We start from the raw sequence: 24,432 nt of genomic DNA on the forward strand, positions 1-24,432 counted from the left end.
CTTATTCTATGGCTTACTCTCAGAACATGAGGAATCTTGATATAAATGAGTTTTTTCCTTCCAGTTTGTTTATCAAGCCTGGATAACTGACCCTAAAACAGCTCTACGACAGAGGCGCAAAGAGAAGAAAAGTTTTGGGAAAGAGAAGAGAAGGAGAAAAGGATCTGGGGATGGTAGGCAACCTTTTCCATTTTAAAAAATACAATATTAACTGTTGCCTGTTGTTCCTGGTAGTGAAAGGCAGATGAGGTTTAGAGGAGAAGTGCTCACAGTGCTGGCTAAGAACTGAGAAAATGAGTTAAACTTTGGCTGGTGTTATTTTCCTTTCCTAACCCATGACAAGGTCAGCTATAACCATATCCTTCTGTTCTGCATGGCACACTTTGAGGGAGGTACAGGGGAAGATGGGATATGTGTATTTTCCATGGAGTTGCAAGAAATGCCCAGAACTTTTGTTGACTGGGAAGATTCAACACATTGGAGAAAACATCAGCTATGTGAAAGCATTTGTGGGAGTACTTGCAATAGTAAAGTGTAAAGTAATGACTTTATAAAACTCATAACCTGGAACTTAACAGCCTATCTCCAAAATACAGGAGTCCAAACAAAGCGTTTGGCAGAGCAAGGACATTACCCTTTCACTTCCTCATATCATAAAAAAGTTTATCTTTCTGTACAGACTAGAGTTCACCAAAGTCACTCTTTTCAATGGTCAAGTCATGTACCTTCCCAGGGAAAGGTGCTGAAGAACTATTTCATGAGGGAGTTCCCAAACATCTGTAGTTCAAGTGGAACTGTAAAAAAAATGTTCCATTAAATAGACACATATTATTTATTTTGGCCACATTTTCTATATTCTTCTCTAAAGAAGCTTGAGATGATACATGAAGAAGAATATACAGAAATTTGTTTCACTCTCCATGTTGCAGTCACTGAGGAGCCCAAATTTCCACAAACCTGTAAATTCAGTAGATAACAAAAGTAAAACATACAAATGTTGATTTGGTTTTAGTGGCAGTGTAAAATCATTCATGCCCCTGAAGAAAACACCAGTTTATAAATGGTTTATATATATTTTTCTCCATTTTAAGCTAGGAAATAGAAATTTTCTGGTCAGCATGGGTGGGGAAAAGAAGGACCCATACAGGCTTAATCAGCTGGACATTTCCTCTGTTTGGCATCTTTACCTGTCAAAAAGAAGGAATTTATAATTGGCCTTCTGCCACTGAAACTGTAGCTGCAATTATTGGGCATTAGATGGAAGGAGGATCACTTGTTTGTCCTTCATTTCTGCCTGTGATTCTGCAATACTCTTTGGCTACAGGCTTCAATAAATGCACGTGGTGTTGTCAAAACAACTCTGCTGCTTCAGGTCAGCCTGAAGGTCCCACTCAATTCCCTCAGGTTTGGTGGGCCAGAGGCAAGAAAAGATCAGAGCACTGCTCAGGTTGCCCTTTGCAGGAGAGGAATAAATGAGCTCAAGTGTGAGTCAGCAGAAGGTGAGACTGCTGAGTGTACCTGAGGAGTGATTGAGAAAGTATTTGGGTTTACACCACCAGATGATCTCACTCAGCAGCCTATCTAGTAAGAGAACACCACTGCAAATTACAAGACAGGGATGGTCATCCATGAACACCTTCACTGACAGGGTTTTCCCTTCCCTTGAATGCTTTGGAAATGGAAATGTGCTTTCTGTTATGGTGGTAGGTGAGGAACCAGTCTCTCTTGCTTAGTAACTGTAGCATTCTCTAGCTTGAATGGCATTTACACCAGCACTTCTGCAGGTGTAACACTCACTGTTTTGCTCCTTGTTTGCAGGAGGTGGCAATGATGCAGACTGTGAGGACAGTGAGGAGGAACCTGTCAAGAAGAAATCTGATGGACCAGGTATAAAGGCAAAATGAGGGTTTCTGTGCTGTTACAGTGCAGTTGTGACCAGTGGTCTGTCACAGGGACAGCATTGTAGTGATCCATTCTGACTGATGTACGAAGAGCTTCCTAACTACTATCAGATTTTCTATTGCAAGATCTACAAGCCTTGAGCATAGGAACTTCTAATTCTGGACCAAAAACTACTGCATCCTCTCTAAAGACTTAAGCAAATACACCTGCCAGCTCAGACTTGATCACTGCTGTGTATTTTACTTACAGAGCAACTTAAGCTAAGGTTCTAGACCTGATTACACACACAGCCCTGTGTTAAAATCTCCATTGATTTTGGGGATGTTTTAGCAAGGTTAGTATAATGCTTTTCTTGGTACTTACTCATTCAGCAAGGCACAGTAATCACCTCTAAAAACATTACATGTTCCTGATCTTACACATTCTCATTCAAAATCAGACTTAGGGCGGTTCTGTACAGCAGAAGAAATGCCAGTAGTTTTCAGGATCTTGCCCACATTCAGATTTTTCCTACAAAGAAATTTAATAGTTCATAAACCCAACCTTGGCTCCTTGTTTCTAACTAGAGCAAAAGAAGAAAACAGACTCTCCTCTTAAGTAAATCTTCACCATGGCTTACCTTTAGTGAGACTTTATCATCAAGAGCTACTTTTCTTCTCTATATAAAATTGTTTCCCACAGTTCCGATTAGAATCGTGTCCCTGAGTGACTTAGAGATGGAAGAGACTAAAGGGATGTAGGAGGTATAATTTCTATCTCACAAGAGCACTGGTCTCAAATAAATGGGCTGCACTGCTATGAGAATAGGGGGGGGGAGAGGGAGGATGGTCGGTTTTTTATTTGTTACTTACTGGCAATGCAGTTATCTGTCTGAAAACACTGAAGCAATTGATCCCCAAAATATTATTTTTAAAAAAACTTTGAAGAACAACAAAGGTGCCAGAACAGCTACAGCGTCATTAAAAATGTATGCTAAGTCACCTCCATCCCAGGGAGAAAAATGACCTTTCAGATTAGACTGGAAGTACTTGGCACCATGGTGAGACTGTGCCAGGCCCATGGTGGTCAAAAAAAAAAAAAAATAACCTGAGAGCAGTGACTTCTTCTGAAGTCAATAGCAGCAGTTCCATATTGGAGAAGAAGAGTGTGGGTTAAAAAAGAATACATGCTATTTATTTTTGTGTATGTGTGTTGTTCTCTTTTCACCTACTCATAATATTGTCTGGAATTCAAAGGTAATGGATGGTCCTTGAAGAAGAAACAGCTTTACATTTAGTTTTTAATGGCAGGATTTCCTCAACTTCAAGACCTGCACATTGAATGAATAAAATTTAAGTGGATAGCTCTTAAAAAAATATCTCCAATTCTGATTGACATAGAAAAGGTCTGAAAAAAGAGCATAATATTATTGAAATAATTATATGACCAAGTGGAGGGTGCTAAATGCTTTTTTGCTCAGTGCTAGCAGACAGCTCCATGGCAGTGCTCAGGTAAATGGGACACGCTGCTACTTCAGCACCTACTTTGCAGGAAAGTACCCCTAATGAATTTTTCTCATAGTTTCTCTCCACATAAATGTGCATGCAACAACTCTGCCTGTCCAGATAAATCTTTTACTTTATTATAGCTTTCCTTTTGCAGTCTTTGTAAGGAGCTGTGCACTCATTCTGCAGAGTTTTGCGTGCCATCTTGTGGTACAGCTAAGAAGTGATGTTGTTGAGAGCATCATGCATGGCAGATTATTGACAGTTTTCTACTGTTTCTTAGGCTGCTTAATCGAAACTTTGTCTTTACACCCAGTGTTCTGGGCTTTAGAACCCAGCAGGGACAGCTAGCCCTGGAACTGGCTATGGAAAAGAATTTTTTCAGTATTTCATAGATTCATGGAATCATAGAATGGCTTGTGTTGCAAGGAATCTTAAAGGTCATCTGGCTCCAACCCTCCTGCCATGGGCAGGGGCACCTTCTGCTAGACCAGATTGTTCAGAGCCCCGTCCAGCCTGGCCTTGAACACTTGCAATATGATATGAGAACTCTACTGTGGTGTTTATGTTTGTGAGTGGATAAAAAATAAGGTGGAAGTGCTGCTTTTAGGCTGAGAAATACCATTATTAATGCCAAATGAACTACTGAAATGAGAAATTAATTTGAGACACATGTGCTGAGCAAAATAAAGCTACTATTGTTGGTATATATCCATATGCCTTATTCATGGTAAATTGTACTGTTTTGCAAAATGGTGCAATAAAGTTTTATAAATTATTAGTTGTCCTATTTATGCTTGTTGATCTGAGATCATTGATGGCACAGTGCAGCGTACTTAGATAAACAGAGGCTTTGAAAACAGTAAATACAGAGAAGTGTGATTCAAAGTGATGTGAGGTCAGATTCAAAGACTGTTTAGGCAGTTTAGACTTTAAAATTCAGCTTAGAAAGGTTCAAGCACAAAAGGCAAAGTTTGTGCAGAGAGAAACACCGGTAATTAGACACTGAAGACGTTCAGCTCAACACACTGATTGAGCACTTGTTCAGATCATAGGACATGGTGATGTTTAATACTCTCAGGAGATGTCCAAATGCTTGTGTTTCATTTCACAGACCTGTGCATACAGTGTCCCTCTAAAATCAGGAACTATTTATTTGACTAACAGTTGCAGGACCAAGGACTTACAGGGTGGAATAGGGATTCCAGATGATAAGCCTAGGCATACAGTCAGGAAAATGGTCCAGACAGCCAAAAGGCCTCCAGCCATCTTTGAGATTCCTTAATGTGACAGGGTTTCACAGCCTGGATTACCATTATTAGACAATAAAAGAAAAATTTATCTAACTCCAGGCAAAAGTACAATAAAAGATACTTTTGTTCATTAATTCCCTATTGCTTTTGCTCTCCCTTAGATAACATCATCAAGAGGATATTTAATATCTTGAAGTTTACTTGGGTCCTTTTCCTGGCAACACTGGACAGTTTCACAGCTTGGCTTAACTCCATCTCCAGAGAACACATCGATATCTCCACCGTGCTCAGGATCGAGCGCTGCATGCTCACCAGGGAGATTAAGAAGGTAATGCCTTCAGCCTTTTTGGTCTGCTAATACCATTTCCAGCTCGGTGAAAAATGAAAGGCTGTCTCTTCAGATCACGGCAGTGAGGAGGAAAATTATGAAAATCTCATATACACGTGCATTTTAAAAATAAGTCTCAACTTTTTTTACAGCTTGGTGGCTTATAAATCCTTAAAGAATAAATTATTTGATTTATTACCTGGACACATAACAAATTAAGGGAAAAATAATTCTTTGAGAGCTTGATGTATGGTTTTGGCTGACACACTTCTGTAGTATAGTGTGGTTCTGAAAGGACAGAATAGATTCAAGAAGGTAGGGAAAGGCTGCCATTTTTAACAGCTCCAAAACTATCTCAGTCTGCATATTTCTCTCTTCTTGTAGATCAACTTGCTCTGGAAATGACTGACAACATACAGGCATACATTTCTTCAGTGAGAATGGAGCTATGTGATCCTCCACAAGCTAGCTGTTTATTAGCAAAACCTGTTATTAGCAGAGATTATTGTTGTTAATGTAACCAGAAATGTACTTAGATCTCCTAAATGCAAGTAGATGATACAACTCTTCTCCTTTATGCCAAGCCTGCAGTGGAGCTAGAATGTAACTTGTGCCATCGTTTCAGACTCAAGATGTCATAATGGCACCAACATTTACCACTGAAGAAGCAACACAGCTTGTACACAAACATACCTAATTAAAAACCTGAGAGTCAAATTTTGTTCTTAAGATTTTTGAATTTTTTTTCACAAAACATCAGATTTTGAGTATTTTGAGTCTTGTAGTTTTGGACACTGTAGAGGGTCAAAGTTGAAGTACTAGAAAAACTATTGAAATTAGTAAAGGAAATACAAACAATATTTTAGACTACTTTTACTATGTTAGGTAGAAAAGGTCCTTGCATAAGGCTTCATTATAAGTTAGAAAAAGTACTGTGGAATCACTAGTGGAATGAGTTGGATAGATTTCTGCCTAGGAACAGAAAATTCTCAGTTTTATTCTTATAATACACCTTTAGAATTCTAATTACAATGTCACAGCCAGAAAGACTTGATTGTGTGCCCAGATCTGGTCTGACAGTTAATAAAACTATCCTTCAATGTACTTGCTTCAGAGAAAGAGTAAAGGTCTTCAGTGTTTTTTTCATGGATTTCCAGCTGTGTCCATAATTCATGAATAAATTTTGATTTTGGGACACTAATTAAAATCTAGATCTGGGCTTTTTTTGTGTTTAAAATTTCTGCTACTGGCCACCAATACTTGTTCCTAGAGTCAGCAAAGCTATCTAAAAGAGATCCATCAAAAGTTGCTGGAGTGCACAGTGAGTCATGGATGCAGTCCACTCCTCATTCCCATGCTGAAGGATCTGCAGTCCACCCAGCAGAGTTGTGGTGGCTAAATATAGCTTGAAATCAAAATGAAAACCGAACACTTTGATCCATGGTAGGTTAAGTCAAAATCCGACTTGCTCTAGGAAAGGTTGTAGTTTGCTATTTACTAGGAAAGTGTTTGCACAGTCCTTAATCTGCTACTTTCCAAATGACAGAAGAAACTGCTTCCTTAAAGAATACACCTCCCCCTGGCCATGTGTGTCTACCTCTGCTCTCTTCCACAGGGAAATGTTCCAACACGGGAGAGCATCCATTTGTATTACCAGAACCATATGATGAAACTTTCTGAGGAGTCAGGACTAGATGAAATTGATAAAAATCCCAGTCAAGCTTCTGGTTTGCAAGCATCTGAAAGAATGGATAGTTTAGATTCAGCAGCATCTCATGACAGCATCTCCAGGTATTGATTTAATTTTATTCTGTGAAAGACAGAGGGATCATACAGTAGGTGTAATATTAGATATTGTCTAAGTACTGATGAACTTTCTAACCAATGTTGAATTCTTTTTGATTTGTCCATGCCATCTTAATAGTGAAAATTACTATATGTTACTTTTCCTTTATAGTGATGGACTCACTTGTTGGCTAAACTTCTCTTTCACTGCATGACTACCCCACTGCTTTTAGTTTCCCCTAGAGTTAGGAGTCAATGGCATTGACATTCTGTTCCTTGTGAAAAGAAATGGAACTTAAGAGGTGCTGAGGATGCTTCTGTGATAATGGTTTAGGATTTCAGGCATAGAATTTGGGAAGAGGTCATTCATGGTGAATATTTTGTCTTTGTAGAATAAATTGTTGTCTGTTGTCCACAAATCAGAAAAGGCTTTGCATTGAAAGAGATTCTGCATTTGAAACAAAATCCCCTCTCATACCCACAGGGCAGAAACCATCTGAAGAGCCTGGTTTCCCAGCTGCCATGATTATAGTCCAGCAGAGCTACATGTTTGTTAATCAAATACTCAAACTAGTTCAGGAAAACCACCTTCCTCATTCTTTTCTGAAAACGGATGCTGTCAAGTCCTTTGCCAAAATTACTGCCTGCTCCTGCTGCTCCATGCACACAGAGGCACACACATTCACTTCCCTCCCTTACAGAGGCAGTCTGTTCCCACCATGCCCCTGGAGTTCTTGACTTCTACCATACTGCAGAATTTATATAACATGAGGGGGAGAAGGGAGCGCTTTGGAAATCCAGCTGCTTCACAATTCCTGGCCTTCTGTGTCCTGCCCCTCTGTGAGCAGTATTATATTGTGTTTGATACTCCCAGCAAACTCAGAAACTTCTGTGTATACTAAATTATGCATAGCTTTTACTAATGGCATATGGGTAGATGTCAGCAGACTGAAAATAAGGAGGGGTTGTCTTTGTTTCTGATAGTATTGAAAAGCAGAGTTAAGAGAGTGCCTGTGAGTATTATGCTTAAAAAAATATCCACAAATTGCTCTTCAGTGAGCACTGGCCTTTGAGAGGTTCACTCCAGAAAAAACACCAAACCTGAGCAAATCTTTCTCAGTGGCTTGTTGCCCAACTGAGCAACACCTCTGTGTTTTGTCTCAAAGTTTTACAGGAGTCAGATGATGTGAGAAAAATTTAAAGTCAAATTCTGTTGCCCACTCACTTGGATCTACTTTGGTATCTGCAGGGAAGATTTTAACTCCACAAAGTTCAGTCTCACCTAAAAAATGAATTGTAATATCAGTCCTGCTTTCATTAAATAGTTTTTGCTCACCCTGATTACTATAGATAGAAGTTATAATTACTATGCAATCATTAGCAGGAACTTTAACCATAAACAAAAGGAAGCCAATTCCAAAATTATTTATAAAAAAACCAGAAAAACAAATCTTTTAATTTTAATGTATAAGTTCTGCCTCTTCAATGAGTTGGTATCCAATGTTGAGCCCAACTTTTGCTTTGTTTTGGTTTTTTGTTTTTTTTAATAAGCCCCCATTATTCACCCTGCTTTAAGCACATTTGCGCATTTAAAATCTCTTTTCAAACTCAGAGAATTCAGTGATTCTGTAGTGATGCTTTGCAACAGAAAAAGTTAAATCTTTCACATGGGTTTCTGTCATCTCCATTTCCTTTGAAGATGTCACAGGGTTTATAAACAAAGGAATAGCAAAGGCAGAGTTATGACTGATTTCTCTAATCTCAAATTCTCTTTCTGGTAATGAACAATCAAATATTCTTGCACTGAGTATTACAAATTGTGGACATCTGCTATAATAATAGAGGAAGTAATAATGAGTCTGTTGATTGAATGATAATGCCATCTGTCTGTTGGGGCACTCTTGCATATCTCTTCAAGCAATTACAGAAGTGTGTGTGTTGTTTTTCAGAAAGGTGAAATGTTTTAAACTTCTTATGAGCTTATTGATTGATTTTTTTAAATTGCCCAAACAAGAGCATGTGGCAGTTTGTATATTTAAGTAATTATTTCTAGTAAATGTAGAAGTGACTAGTTAAATCTAAAGCATTCCTGTGATCGTGTATCTCAGGTTGCAATAGAGAACTTCTGGGAAGGGGCAGAAGGGTTCTCTTCTGGTTATCCTTTGGTTGCACTACTAAAAATTCTATAGTGACAAAATTCTGTAGTGGACATTAGGTCCCTGAGTAAGGTGAACAAGTCTGTAAGCACACAGGAATGTTGAGGCACAGAAGCTATTCCATTTTAATAAGCCATAATCCTCAGTGCTCAGGATAGGAATTACTGCAGTTAAACACTGGATAACCAAAGAGAAAAATCCTCTGGATCAGTGCAGGAACTGTAAATTTCTTGTAAAATTCAGGGCAGACCCTCATAAGTCTAATTGAGGGATGTTGTTCTTAGCCTGGTTAAAGCTCTGAAAGGACTTACGTAGAGCGTCCTTTGTGGCTTTTTTTCTTTTCATATGGCTGTCATTTATTCTATCATTTTTCTATGCTGTAGAAACTATGAGGTATCCATAGGGTATTTGGTTTCTCTTTATGTATAAGTACTCTCATGTATCCTACAGGCAAAGTACAAAGTTCATATGGGCCAGGAGAAGGGACTGACCCTGTTCCTTTACCAAGCTCCTTGAGGAACACCACCAAAAGGGATTGGGATCTAGCATGAGAGAGCATTTACTGCAGTTTGTTCCCACTTGACTGATGACCTGTTTATTAGTTAAAAAAACCTGTGAATTTCAGCAAGATGATAGGGAACTCACTAAATCTAGTTGGCTGCCTTTCTGGGGCTTTGCCTACAATTATGTAATAGCAGCTACACAAAGGACCTAAGTCAGATTTCAGATTATCTCAGGTTTCGTATCCAGTTCAGTTTGTGTTCATTTTTGCCAATGACAAATAACAATTTCAGTTCCTCACTCTACCTTTGTGTAGACTTTTATAGGAGCTGAAGGAAGCAATCCCTGTCAGGATGTCTAAGAGCACCATCTTTTATCTGTGCTTCCCTCACTAGAAGGGAGAATAGGGCTTGAGGCAGGGGGTACTGGAGAAGTAATTTTGCCTAGGGAGGCAGAAGGAAGGATGAAAGGAGAACCCCCCTTTGTCCAAGTTAGGCCCTGTGATTGTTAGGGATTGATTGGAATCTTTTCTTGAAGACGTGGAGAATGTAGTAATACAGATAGCAAACAGATAATGCCAGTCAGTAATTAGCCCATGAGCAGAGAAGAAAACAGAAAAAAATGTAATTCACCCACTCACTAAGCTAAAAAACTGTGAAGAGCAAATTTGTTTAGCAAAAAGGAACTAATAAGCTTAAAAATTTCCTACCCACTGAGGATAAAAACATCTCTGCTATATATATATCCCTATTTAAAATGGTTATCTGATCAACTTCATATAAAATGTTTGAACTTGGGACTTCTAATGAGCATTCAATTTAAAATAAGTAGTCATTGAATGATTTTAAGAAGCTAATACTTTCAAAGTCTCCAACACAAATTCGAAAAATCACTTAGGAAGATAGGATCAAATTTATGTCATAGGCAATGACTTGTGTCAACATCAGCTTTGCTCAGTGTGAATCTCTTCACTTTGTTGGTGTTCTCATTTCCTCCATGTCTGGGAGCATGCTCCTAAAGCAAATAAAGAATACACAGACTGCTATAGGTGACAACTCACACACATCTCCTGATATTTGAGGATACAGTACAGCTGCTCAGTCAGTAATTACTCTGATGATTCATTCTTCATTTAAAACAGCTTTAAACTAAATGTTGCAGGCCCTCATCTGGACAAATGTTTTTATCTATTGGGATTAATAGGTGCTTTTCCTTTGATTTTTCTGGGAGCAAGGTCAGGGCTGGCATGCTTGGGAGAGCAGCTGGCATATGTTTCTTCTATTGAAAATATATGAGTGGGCATGTGAACATAAACAGCTGCTCTCCTTAAGTCCCTTGGACAGTTTGCCTTGAACTATGTCTGCATTTAAAATCCTTCAACACCTTATTATTAGGTGTACCCTTCAAAAGAATAAACTCAGCCCTTGAGATCTAAAATGACACGTGCATAAAACCTCGTAGCACATAGACAGAAAGGTTACCTGAAAAACTGTACTGTCTGCTTGCTGCCATTTTCCCATATTTTAGCACCAAAGCCTCACAGATAGAACAGCCTGGCTATATCCCATGTTTGTAGGTGCAGAGGGAAACCTCCTCCCTCAAGAGCCCCTCAGGTTAGTGACACCAAGCTTCAGCTGAACTCCTAAGGTGCTGAATCACACCTCCAGGGCAGGCCCCCTGGTCCCCCCTGGTCATAAACCGTACACCATGCAGACAGCCCTCCGGGTTTTGTCTGGAGGGCCTTGTGTGCCTTTGTGCACACACAGAAATAATGAAGTGGCAAACCCCTTGGAAGGGGTTTTGGCCAAGTGAACTGGCGGCACAGAGGTGCCCCTGCTATTGAGGCTGTTCTTAAGGAAAATATTTCACAATACCTTTGGTATCTTGGTGATTCTTTTCTTCTGTTCACAAGCCAAGGTATGCTTTTAGCCCCAGTCAAAAAAGCCATTCTGTCAAAAAAGATCATCAGTGAGGGTAGGCCTAAGATTAACTGCTTCTTCTCTCCACATATTTTTGCTTTTTCCTTCCCATTTTTCTAAAGTCAATAGCTGCAGACTGTAACTTCATGCCAGCAGATTTTTTTCCTCACTTCAAGCTTGCAAGACCAAAGGAACCTGGAAAATGCCATTGCCCTTCTTTTCTGACCTCTTTCCCAATTCTCTGTGCCCCTGGACAAACATCATGCTTGTCAAGGAAGCAAATCCCCTGCTGCCCCAGCTCAGGTGTAATACAAATGGAGTCAAAAGAAGAAAAGTAGAGTGTACATCCTGAATTTTGGGGTCTTTTCTTCTTTTATTCTGAGAGACTCAGGCAGGTCACTGCATGTGGTAAAACATCAGACCACTCAACTCTTTTCATCGACATCTGTGTTTGTCAAAGATTTTTACAGGAGAAATAGTATTTTTAGCTAACATATGTCATTAATGTATTTGCTTCTTTCCTGTTGCTCTGTTAAATGCTTGTATTTAATTATATATTTTCTTTCTCATAACTCATCCAGTTCTTCTTTTCTCCAGTTACACATGAATGCTCAATGTATTGTGTATGTCTCTGGTGTCCTGTTGTATTTGATAAGTGAAAGGAGATAAGGGTTTATTATATCTGTTCTTTATTTCAAGATGCACATGTTACCAATTTTGAAATACTTTTAAGCTGTGATTGAAATAAATTAAATCTTCTGGAAAGAATCATCAGGGCTTCCTAGTAAATATCAGAATAAAAGCCATCCCATGCAGAGCAGGTTATATTTGACATGCATTTACTGGCTAAGTAACATATCCGATTTGGCTCTTTGGTTTGGAAAGAGGATTAGCCAATGTCTGACAGCTATTTTTTCTATTTGTGGAGTGTGAGCTTACTCAGTTTTAAGGGATCTTTTAGGAAATTGGCTTGTACCTGTGTAAAAAGTTCAGCACAGGATATCAATAATGAAACAAAATTTGTACAGAGGAGGTCTCTTCCCAAAACATCCTTGTGGAATCTGGAAATTTCAGGGGTAAACAAACAAAATAAAACCTGCTCACATATGTAAGTCTGTTCCCCTGGAAAGTATGTAGAGCACTATGTTTGTTCCATATCTTCTTGAATAGTGAATAGATGGCCTCCTATAGCCCCTATATGAAATTGACCATGACTAACCTGTGCATAGAAATGTGTTCCAGTGGTGACTCTAAACAAATCCTTATCTTCTCTCTGAATCTTTTTCTCTGTGTCGGTGTTTAGCTGCATGGCCAGCATATTTGTTGACTGAACCATGTGTACCATAACACCATTTGTATTTAACACTGTCTCTATAACTGTTTGCGCTGCTGTAGCTGCTACACTGAAGCAACCATGCTGTTCTCAAGGCAGTCAACCCTTGATGATTTAGATGGACCAGACTCTGTTCCTAAAACAAGTGAGCGCGCTCGACCTAGGCTTCGTAAAATGCAGAGCATGGATATGTCCTCCTCATCAGCTGACAGTGGCAGTATAGTGTCAAGGTGCTTAACTCATGCATGCTTTGTTCACTCCTTTACCCATACCATTATTCTGACTGCAGTGTACACGGGCCTGTGTGTGCAGACACGTGGTGTGCAGAGTGGTTTGCATGGTTACAGGAAGCTTTACTCCCTCCTGTCATGGCACAGTCTGAGATTCAAAGTCAGGGTCATAATCTAGGATTCATTTGCTGTTTCACTTCTTGTTCTGGTTTTTGGGGGTTTTTTCACCCTCAATTCATGTATTTTTAACATTGTTCCACAACATTACACTGAGTGTATAGAAACAGGCTGTATTTATTCAGCTAAAAAAGTACCTTATTTTCAGAGTTACTGAGTCAGTGCTTGTTCTTAAATTGGAAGCTGGAAGTTAAGTTTCTCAGCTAATCAGTTACCCTAAATATGGACTGAGATGTGTAATTTTAGAAACTAAGGCACCATTGTGCCAGTTTTTCAATTTATTTTTTTTCCATACAGGAAAGATTTTGAAATATGTTGTGATTACTTTACCATTGATTTACAGTAAGGTATTGGAATTAGGAAAGGGAAAATAGCTATAACAAAAAAGCAAATAATATTAATATCCAGTGCAAGAGAATGAACTGTTCAGAACTGTTCATTCACTTTTCAGCAGGTAAAACCCAGGGATTTACATGACATTGGGAAGCAGTGTTTCAATAGTTTAATAAATATCATAAACCTGAAATTTTATGTAATTTTGCATCATTGTTTTTCAGTTTTGAAATTGTTTGAAAAAATTTTTGAGTCAAGCAGTTTTGAAATTGTGGGATTCTCTGAATTTGTGCATTTTAACCAATATGAGTGCTACTGTGAATCATCCAAACACACATCATCATAAGTGTTACATGGTCTAATTAAAACTCTGCTATAAATAACATGACCTAACATAGCCACAATAAGTTTGGAAGCAGTGTAAAAGAAAAAAAAAGGAAACCTAATTTTTAATTTTGGCAGAAGATGGTAGCACCAGATGGCTTTACTAATGCCAGTTTTCTCTAAAAGATTATAGTTTATGTGAAAATATGGCCCCATTAATTTCATAGGAGCTATGTGAAATCTTGTTTTGTCTCTGTTGAGATACAGGAATATGCAGCCAACAAAGACACTAAATTGGTGCCTGTTGTCTAACCTGTGAAAAAGGAGTGGAATGAGACTAAAAAGAGAGAGAGTAGAGGTAAAAAAATACTTGAGAGGGAAGGCCACAAATGTAATCAGAGGGCTGGAGCACCCCTCCCATGTAGACAGGCTGAGAGAGTTCATGCTGGAGAAGAAAAGGTTCCAGGGAAACCACAGAGTGAACTTCCAGTATTGAAAGGATGTCTACAAGAGAGCAGGAGAGGGACTTTTTACAGGAAATGGAGTGATAGGGCACGGGGAAATGGCTTTACATTAAAAGAGAGCAAGTTTAGATTAGATATTGGAAGAAATAATTTATTCAGAGGGTAGTGAGACACTAGAACAGGTTGCTCAGAGAAATTATGGATGTTGCATCCCTGTTCAAGTTCCGGTTGGATGGGGCTCTGAGCAACCCTGGTCTAGTGGGAGGTGTCCCTGCCCATGACAGGGGAGCTGGAAGTAGATGATTTCTAAGGTACTTTCATACCCAAACCATTGTGTAATCTCTGCCAAGCCAAGAGTAAGGAAGGTGAATCAAGCAAAGAACTGATCAGAGTGCATCAGAGAGCTGAATCCAGAAATTGGTACATGCAGAAGTAAAGGCAGGTAAAGTAAAAGGGAAGACTGTATTGAAGAACATAGGGCAATCTAAAGGTAAGCAAGATACCCTGTTACTGGAACAGTTTTGTAATTTGGTTTGTATTTCTTCATGCTAGCAAGTTACATCTTCTTTTATTTGAATCAGAGTTGATATGTGTGTGTTCAGTTCATGTTCCAGTTGTGTACAACACTCATACAGTGGTTGTTAAAAGCACTGTGTTTAGAAGGAATCCCATGGCTGCCTATCCTTCACATGCTCCTTCACATGGAGCATGTCCTAAATAGATGTAATAGCAAGTGTTGACTCTGTTCAGAACTCTGTTTGAACTACTTTCAGAAAGGTAGTGTAGTTTCTCTTGTTGATTATATTAATTTGCCCCTTGTTGGTGCTAAAAGATGGTGAATCACTGTGAATTCAGTGGGATGTCATTTAGGGAACAGATGGACCCAGATGTTCCATCTGTATAAGAAGAGTTCAGGATAATACCTTTTCTACCAGATCATAGAACTTCGGAGGCTGGGGAATGCAATGAGGTTGCTCAGCTGTATGCATAAAGGTACAATTAACAAACTTTTCTTGATCATGAGTCTTGTAAAACTCAGCTGACTTTCTTCATCCATCTCCAACAGCGAACCCACACAGGTCACCATGCTCTATTCCCGTCAGGGAACCACAGAAACCATTGAGGAGGTAGAAGGGGAACACGAGGAAGAAGGAGCTCATTCTGCGTCAAGGTTGGAGGAAGAGGAGGTGGAAGATTATAGCCTGGATTCAGAAGGAGCTGCATATACTCCTGATACCGATGTGCCGTTGTACTCCACAGTGGACAGCAATGCGGAAGCTCCACCTTCCTACAGCAAAGCTGTCAGCTTTGAACACCTTCCCTTTGGCTCCCCAGATGACTCAGCTGGGAAGAGCCTCATGATGGTGAGCCCGGACGACAGTAGGACAGACAAACTCGACAGGATTCTGCCCCCACTGACGCACGAGCTCACAGCTAGTGAGCTGCTCCTGAACAAGTAAGAATCAACCAGGAAAAATTGTTGATCACAGTGTGTAAAATTTTGTTATTACTTTGGGGTTTTGTTTCAGAACTAGCATACAAATTCTGATACAGACCTTGTGCTAAGTTTGGTTTAAGGGAAGAAGCTCATTTCCTGTGCAGTTGTTCTAATTAGAGATTTCTAAAGTGACTCAAACTCATCTTGGAAGGAATCTCTGCTTTCTTCCTAGATGCCATATTTAATCATTCTGATTAGCATTGAATTTCTGTGCTGCAATTGTCTTGGGGTCAAGAGCTTTTCTAAATATTCTTTTAGAGGGCTTCTCTTCTCCAGGCAGCTGTGATTTCAAATGAGTTTCCTCCAGGGCTATCTGGGAAAATGTTTCTCCTTTAATTATTTTGGATTACTGAAAGGGAAACTCTGACCTTTGGCAGTTTTTGTTCAAGCCAGTGGGAGCTGAGGGTTATGGAGAGATACCACCTTGCTAGGTGCTTTCATAAGGGAGAGAATGTTCCCTTCTTTGCCCCTTAGACACTGTGCTCACTAGCACAACCAGCACTGAGGTGGGGATGGTGCCACTGCACATCTTCAGCTGCTCTCTGGCCTGACTAAGTTGGAGAGGGCTTCCCCAAAAGCAGGGGCAAAATATTAAAGCACAGAACTTCCTTTCAGTCTGCCTGCACCTGGAGAGAGAGGGTGTATAGAGCTGACTTTGCCAGATGCAGTGTCTTGTCTTCTAGTTTTCTTAAGCAATTTTTGCTTTTCGGTAAGATCCCTTCTCAATCCAAGAAACTTTATGAAAAGCTAAGAGGGTTATGAATGTATATGAAAGTTGCTGCCATTTCTATTTATTTGAGTCATATAAACAGAAGATTGAGCACATCTAATGCTCATGGGTATTTTTTATGTTCTAATCTTGTGCCCCTGGACAATTCAAAATATAGGTCTGGTGATGTACCTCTGTTTTTTCTCTAAATTCCTATCTGTGCTGATAAATGGGATGTGAATCCATACCAGTATTGGGTGATTTGCTTGAGATGTGTTGGTTGGGCAGCTGTAGGAAAGCCATGTTTGTAGAAGTGCTTAGGCCAGGCTGATTCTCTTTCTGAATAAATTCAAAACCAGCAGAACAGTGCTTCTAGTTATTTTTTCTGAAATTCTTGTTTTCTGAGCTTAGAATCGGGCTATTTGATTATCATATCAAATTCCCCCTTTTTTTTTCTTCCATTGGACTGAGCAGCAGATTTTAATACTTTTCAAAAGGAAAAATAGTACCGATTTGAAAAGCAGCTCTTATGAAGTTCATGTTCAGTTCATTTGTTGTACTCTGCTCCTCACAGGATGTTTCATGATGACGAGTTGGAGGAGTCAGAGAAGTTCTACGTCGGTCAGCCTCGAGTCTTGCTCCTTATTTATGCCCTGTACAACACGCTGGTGGCCCGGTCAGAAATGGTTTGCTATTTTGTGATCATCCTTAACCACATGATCTCTGCCTCCATGATAACCCTGGTGCTTCCCATCCTTATATTCCTGTGGGCCATGCTGTCTGTTCCTCGGCCAAGCAAACGCTTCTGGATGACAGCCATTGTCTACACTGAGGTATGCTGCTGGTTTTGCAAGCCCACGTTGAACAGAGAAATCTGAAGTTGTAATCTTTGCATGGCCCCCTTGCTGCTTTTGATCCCTGGGATCTGGGCTGGGCCTTTGGCCCATCATAGTAATACAAGTATTTGCTAAAGTCCTTAGAAATTTTTGTGGTATGGAAAGATCATGTTAGTTATTTCCTCCATTGCAATGAACAATATCCTTCCTGGCATGTAAAGCAGTTCTCACAAGAACAGATCATTAGCAAACTGTTGCTTTGTAATGGTTAATCAAGAAACAGAATCCACTGCTTGTGATATCTCAAGTACCACTGAGTATCATCTGCTGCTGAATTTTGATTGACTTTATTTCTGGAGAAACATGAGGTGTTATGCCTCTGCAGTAATAAGCATGCTTGTTTATGTTCTCATAAAACTGACAAAGCAGATATATTTTATCCCTCTTACTGTCATGAGGCTATTATATCTGACATGCTTATAAAACACCCCAAGTGTGTTGTGTTTCCAAACAGGTGGCCATTGTCATCAAATACTTCTTCCAGTTTGGCTTCTTTCCTTGGAATAAACATGTGGATTACACAAAAGATAAACCTTACCATCCACCCAATATTATTGGCATTGAGAAGAAAGAGGGTTATGTGCACTACGATCTTGTTCAGCTTCTTGCTCTATTTTTTCATAGATCCATTTTAAAGGTAATCTGGGTTCAGGTAGTTTCTTATTTAATATTTAATTTTTAATTTTAATTTTAAAATCAGTCTTGTGATATAAAGAAGTCATTAATTTGATTATCAGGAATTTTTTTTTTCCATTAAAGGGTTATCGAGCATTTGAAGTGGCTGCCCAGGGAAGTGGTTGAGTCACCATCCCTGGAAATGTTTAAAAGACATTTAGATGTGGCACTGAGGGACATGGTTTAGTGGTGGATTTGGCAGTGCTGAGTTAACAGCTGAATTGATGATCTTAAAGAAATTCTGCAACCTAAATGTTTCTATGAAATCCCAACACATTGAATTTGTCTGCTCCCTTGTGAACACGTGACTGAGCTGAGCAATGCCTGTGATAAATACTGTGACAGAAATACAGGCTTGATACGTTCTCTTGTTTTTCTACTAGTGCCATGGATTGTGGGATGAGGATGAGAAAGGAGACAGCTCCAGTAATAAAGAGGATACTGATGATGAGCTCTCTCTGACAGGAGGCAGGAGAGGCTCTTCTGCCTCTTTGAAATCTGTCAATCTTGCCGCATCTGTGGAGTCCATCCATGTCCACTTCCCCGAGCAGCAGACTGCCATCAGGAGGAAGAGTTCTAGCAGCATATCCCAGCTTTCTCACAGGTCCAGCTTCTCCTCACACAGATCTAAGAGAGGTAAATGTCACGGCATTTCTGGGATTAGAAGGACAAATGTTCATTTCCCATAGGATAATTCTACTGAAACCTTGGGCTGGTTGCTGAGGAGCTCCCAGGGGCTACTGAATCCTGCTGCTTCTCAGTGATGAAATAGGATATGAACCAATGTATCTTCATGTTTGAACACACTCCAAGCCTTCATGTTTGACCACACTCCTAAAGTTCAAATGGAGAGCCATACTTCGTGATTCATTATGTTTTCTAAATGATATTATCCAAAAGCTGAGAAAGGAATGCTCGGTGTGGCCCAGATCCAGAAATTCTGGTCCAGCATAATCTCCAGCTAGAGGGAATGCAAAGCACATGTATTTTTCATATCTACATTTGTAGACACTTGAATTAAAAAAATGTTTTTATTAGTTAAATTGAAACAGATTACATGTCTCATCTTGTAAAAAGGGCAGGAATACTCTAGCCTAAATATATATAATACCAATTGAGGTGACTAAGTCAGATCAATCAAATACTTGCTTTTATCACTAGTCTGCTTTCTCTTTTTATAGCTATTAATCAAGTTCTGATCTGCCAGTGATTAAACCTTTACTGATGCTCTCAAGATTTTATCATACTGGGGGAAAAAAGAAGAATTCATTTCAAAGCTTCTTTCAAATGTGGGAGTCATATGAAATGGAAGTCTCAAAATTTATTACTTTCTAACTTTAGTATTTAAACTTTTCTTTTGAATTGACTTCTCTTTCACTCCCCTTTTTTCCAGGAAGTACCAGTACACGGAACAGCAGTCAGAAGGGAAGCAGTGTGTTAAGCATCAAGCAAAAATCTAGAAAAGAGCTTCTCATGGAAAAGTTTCGAGAACAGATGATCAAAGCCAAGGCTTTTACAATTAAAAAGTGAGCAATATGAGGAACTTGTGTGGATTTGGGGGGAGGTTCCAAACAGTAAAGCAGTAAGCCAGCATTTTAAAGGGAGTAGGCTACTACTGATGTTAATTCAAGTGTTTGTTGTATGCAGATGTCCCACCAGCTGAACATCAGACAAATCAGCAGTTGTTAAAATAGCATCTGCCTGATAAAAAAGTTAAATATCCCTTGTGACCTTGGTTGGCTGTGTATATTTCTTCTGAACAAATCCTAATACAGTGGTTTAGAAGCAATCAGAACAAAGGACTGGTGTCTCTGCAATCCTGTGAAGGCTGTCAGAGTAGATCTTAGATATCTTTAAAAATATTAATCATATCACACTCCGCCTTTACTTTCTTCAGTGCAAGTTATGTGCTATTAAATCACATTGTGGTCTATGTTGTTTTAGGACTCTCCAGGTGTACATGCCCATCAGACAGTTTTTCTACAATCTTATTCATCCAGACTACAGTGCAGTGACTGATGTGTACGTGCTGATGTTCCTCGCAGATACAGTGGACTTCATCATCATTGTGTTTGGATTTTGGGCTTTTGGGGTACGTCACAGAGGCATCTATCTGTAAATCCTCAGCTGGCTTTACGTGTTGTAGATGCTAAATATAGTGCAAGTGTTCTTTTTCCTTGACCACTCTTACATTTTGCTTTTCAGAAACATTCTGCTGCAGCAGATATCACCTCTTCATTATCAGAGGACCAGGTCCCAGAGGCATTTTTGGTGATGGTGCTCATTCAGTTTGGTACCATGGTGGTAGATCGAGCACTGTACCTCAAAAAGACTGTAATGGGAAAAGTCATCTTCCAGGTCATCCTTGTTTTCGGAATACATTTCTGGATGTTCTTTATCTTGCCTGGAGTGACAGAAAGGTATAAGCCTTATAAAGAAACAATATGGGTGGAATACTGATGCTCTACCAAGTTCTTTGTATTTCAGTTGGGGATGTTTATGCTAGGCTTTGGAATCATGACCAGGTTTCTTCTTTGCCTCATTTCTAAGCAGAAATTTGGAATGCATTTCCACAGCAGTAACTGTGGCCAATATAAGTTTGAGGAAGAATTAGTTATATAGGTACAGAAATATTCTCAGTTTAGGCCAAAATGCAAGCAGGTGAAAGAGAAATTGCCTGTAATTGAGTGATTAGAGCCTTCAGCTGAGACAATGTTGGCCTCTGATCCAATTCCCTGCTCCCAAGACTGCTGCATGCTGCTTTAGAAGAGCGAGTAGAAAATGTCTCCCTCAGAGTAACTTATAACTTAGCACTTTCCTGAAATGTGTGAACTGTGGATTTAAATCTCCTTAAACTAAGGAATGTCTAAAATATGTGTCTGTTCTGAAGAGCAAAGCTCTCCTCCTGTTCTCCTGCCCCTTGGCTCTGGAGGTGATGTGGAGGTGGTCACCCTGCTGCATGAAATTTTATGTCGCATACCTGGTTAGGCTCACTCCCAAATCTAACATTTTTCATTTAACATTTCATTTTCATTTTTCATTCAACATTTCTTGGTTCAGGGCACTGACCACTGCAGTCTGCAGTGCAGAGGTGTTAAAGTTCCATCCATAGTGTTTGGCTAACTCCCCTCTTCCTACTTTAAGTTGCCTTGAAGTATTCCCCTCACTCCATTTGCTATCCATGGAAATTGAGTGTATCACCTGGGCACCTTACACTTCATTAACACCCATGTTATTTTACTGGGAAAAAAGAAATAGGTTTATAGTGTAAAAGAAGACTGAAAAGTCTCACTTCCTCTCAAAAAGAAAGTGAAGTAGCAATTGTGCACAAATTTGAAAAAAAAATCATTTTTCAAATGGATCTCTTATCTACTGCACATTGAGAATTGTTAGGAAATAAAATAATTTTTACTTTGTGCTTTTGAGAAATCTATATCAAGTTGTTAATATCAAATCTGCATCTGAAACATCCTGTATTCCTTCTAAGTGAGATTAGAGCCCCCTGCAAATTTCTTAATTAAAATGCTTCTGTGGGATTTAATTGAAAATATTGGGTTATGGCTGGCTGGAAAATGCTGTGCATCATGAGGCATCTGCTGCAGATCCACTGTGCTATTGAATAACAACCAGAATGGCACATGTGAGGAGAGGCTGAGGGTTAGTTCAGTCTGGAGAAGAGAAAGTGAAGAGCTGTCTGAACTATTTGTTGGAATAAGACTTGAGTCAAGCAGAAAATATTTTCAGAGGTCACTCCATCTTAAATTCCTGTATGAGGTGCTGCCATGAGCACAAGTAGCCACTAAAGCTGCCTTGATTGAGCCCCTGCCCAGGACTCACTGAGGGCTGGGCAATCAAGGGTGCTGAGGAAGACTGGTCCATGTTGGGCAGCAAGGGACCTCCAGCATGCAGAGGGAGAGGGCATTGCCCAAAGCCTTCACTATTTAGGGAGCCTGAGGTGGCAGTGGATGCTGGTTTTAGACTTTTTCATTCAGTGTCTTTCCAATACTCTTTTAACTCTGCCATGGGATCAGCAACCAAGGCCTTTTCACAGGACCTCAGGAAGGGGAAACTGCCAGGAGCAAAAAACCATTTCAAGCTAATTTGGTCGTGCACAGATACAAAGCTCATAATTTTCCTTTATCTTTTCCTTTACAGGAAATTTAGCCAGAACACAGTTGCCCAGCTCTGGTATTTTGTGAAATGTGTTTATTTTGGCTTATCAGCTTATCAGATACGCTGTGGATATCCAACTCGTGTTCTTGGCAACTTCCTCACAAAAAGTTATAACTACGTCAACCTGTTCTTATTTCAAGGGTAAGCATAGACTTACTGCCTTTCTTCTTTCTTTTGTGTAATAAGGATCTGCTATAGTGAAATGCGGGGGTTATTCATGACTTTTCTTCACAGACTGCTGGAAATAAGACAGTAAATTTTGCACAGTACAGTAAATTTTGCACAGTATATGCCATATATTCCCTGTAGTCCACAAGAAAAAGAAAAATTTTATGAAGGCAAACTTCATAAAATCCCATCTCTTGATCTGAAACCAGAAGCCTGATATACCAGTCAGCCATTCAATCCCCTATGAAATAAATACACATTTTCAACACTTCTTAGAAATCACCTTGTGAACAGAAATAGGGGCTACATATTGTGCAAGAAAACAGGTAATGTTGTTTATTCTGCAGTCCTAAAAAGTAATAACGTGTCAAATCCCAAAGAGACCTTTGGAGCAGGTCTACCTGCTATACCTCAGCGGGTGAAAGGAATGGAGTGAAAGACAACGCACCTCAGACACTGGAACTTTAAAATAAGCACAAAAGAAAATATGTTTGCTTTGAAAAGTGTTGCACATTTGAAACTCCTCAGGAGTTAGGGCAAGGAACAGGCATAGCATTATCTCTGAGTAAAAGGTGGTTTTACACAAGCAGACCACATCCTCCATTTACACTGTTACAGTGGCCTCGTGATTAAGCCAGTTTGAAGCATATGTGTAATTCACAGAAAAAAATTGAATCATTTCAGCCTTTTCACAGTATTTGCAGAATAGGCTTCTTGCATTCCAAGTAAAAGTTACAGAAGAAAGCTTTCCTCACATGAAATACTCTTTAAAGTGTGGGACAAGGAAAGGGAATGATGCCCTGTGAACAGCTGCTCATTGCATGTTGATTTGCTGTTGATTCCCACCTTCTTCTGCTGTTTAATCCTGAGTCACAAAGCCCAGTTCCATATGCAGCAGAGGGCTGCCCACCTACTGCAAAGATGCCATGCAACATTTGGTGGTTTAAAATTAATCCCACCATCCTGCCACTCCTCTCCCATGTGCTCCTGCAGCCCCATCCATGTGCTTCTCTCCCAGGTCAGAGGAATCTAGGAAATCTTGTACTATTCCATCAGGGGCTCAATCACAATTATGGACATAATGATGCATAAGCACATTTATGGCCTGGCAAGATCTAGAGTAAAACAAGCTATGGCAATTTCAGGATGTGATTGTATTTGTGTTTACAGAATCCCCAATTAATCTCTTTTCATGCTGTCTTAATTCTCCCTTTTGTCATATATACACGTGCTGTGCTTGTTTGATGTGATGCCCCTGTTTCTGACAAGTTATCTGCTGTGGTCTCCCTTCAGGTTCCGCCTGGTTCCATTTTTGACCGAGCTGAGAGCAGTAATGGACTGGGTTTGGACTGATACCACTCTCAGTCTTTCCAGCTGGATCTGTGTTGAAGATATCTATGCTCATATATTCATCCTGAAGTGTTGGCGAGAGTCAGAAAAAGTAAGGAAACCCCATATGAGTGATTCAGACCTTCTCTTCCCCCGTGCAGGAGGGAAGAGAAATAATCATGAGTCCCTAAACAATTGAGGAATCCACCACAAAAAGTTTGTTGGAAGATATGCCTGGCACTTGTGTTCAGAAATATCCAGACTGTTGGGTACTTTATGTTAGTTGGCAGCTGCTGTGAATGAAACCTCAAACAGTTTCTCTTTTGTGCCCAGCTGATTTTTCCACCATTAACATGAACTCCAGAAGCATGTGCCTGCTGGTTTAATTGCATGCCTGGGTTTCAAGGCTGGGGTTGGAAGTCCTGGTATTCCCACAGTCCCACACAACTAAATGAGTAACCTGGAGTAGCAGGGAAGCTGCAGCTGAGGAGAAAGCACAGTAGAAGCAAGAGCTCATGCCCTGCAGTGTAGGGACACTGGGTTCATGTAACTGCAGAGAGAACTCAGCTGGCTCCTTTATTCCAGGAGAGTCCCTGCACATCCAGAACTGAACTGCAGGCCAGATAAACCCACCATTTGTCTCACTGAAATTTCAGTCTCTTTAAATCATTTAAGCTTCATTTCAAATTAAACTTGCAAATTCTGGATTCTTTGTAACTGCTATAAAGATTGCAACCATATGCTTGCTCATTTTGCCAATTTTAAAAAGATATTAAACATTATTTTAAGAGTGAC

At 39.7% G+C, this 24,432-nt stretch overlaps 1 protein-coding gene across 1 annotated transcript in view; it reads left to right on the top strand.

The window, feature by feature from the left end:
• Positions 1 to 24,432, top strand: part of PIEZO2 (piezo type mechanosensitive ion channel component 2) — a 286,729-nt gene that overhangs the window by 250,276 nt on the left and 12,021 nt on the right. Inside the window, exons 36-48 of the mRNA XM_071456986.1 lie at positions 65 to 173; positions 1,819 to 1,887; positions 4,801 to 4,967; positions 6,583 to 6,758; positions 15,256 to 15,645; positions 16,971 to 17,229; positions 17,747 to 17,929; positions 18,351 to 18,603; positions 19,361 to 19,493; positions 19,912 to 20,059; positions 20,173 to 20,387; positions 22,123 to 22,281; positions 23,602 to 23,749. Of these exons, the coding sequence (XP_071313087.1) occupies positions 65 to 173; positions 1,819 to 1,887; positions 4,801 to 4,967; positions 6,583 to 6,758; positions 15,256 to 15,645; positions 16,971 to 17,229; positions 17,747 to 17,929; positions 18,351 to 18,603; positions 19,361 to 19,493; positions 19,912 to 20,059; positions 20,173 to 20,387; positions 22,123 to 22,281; positions 23,602 to 23,749 (2,409 nt within the window). The remainder of the gene's footprint in view (positions 1 to 64; positions 174 to 1,818; positions 1,888 to 4,800; positions 4,968 to 6,582; positions 6,759 to 15,255; positions 15,646 to 16,970; positions 17,230 to 17,746; positions 17,930 to 18,350; positions 18,604 to 19,360; positions 19,494 to 19,911; positions 20,060 to 20,172; positions 20,388 to 22,122; positions 22,282 to 23,601; positions 23,750 to 24,432) is intronic.

The sequence above is a fragment of the Agelaius tricolor genome, unplaced genomic scaffold (assembly GCF_023055355.1).
Source record: "Agelaius tricolor isolate 1412-34295 unplaced genomic scaffold, bAgeTri1.0.p SCAF_2, whole genome shotgun sequence".
NCBI lineage: Eukaryota > Metazoa > Chordata > Aves > Passeriformes > Icteridae > Agelaius > Agelaius tricolor.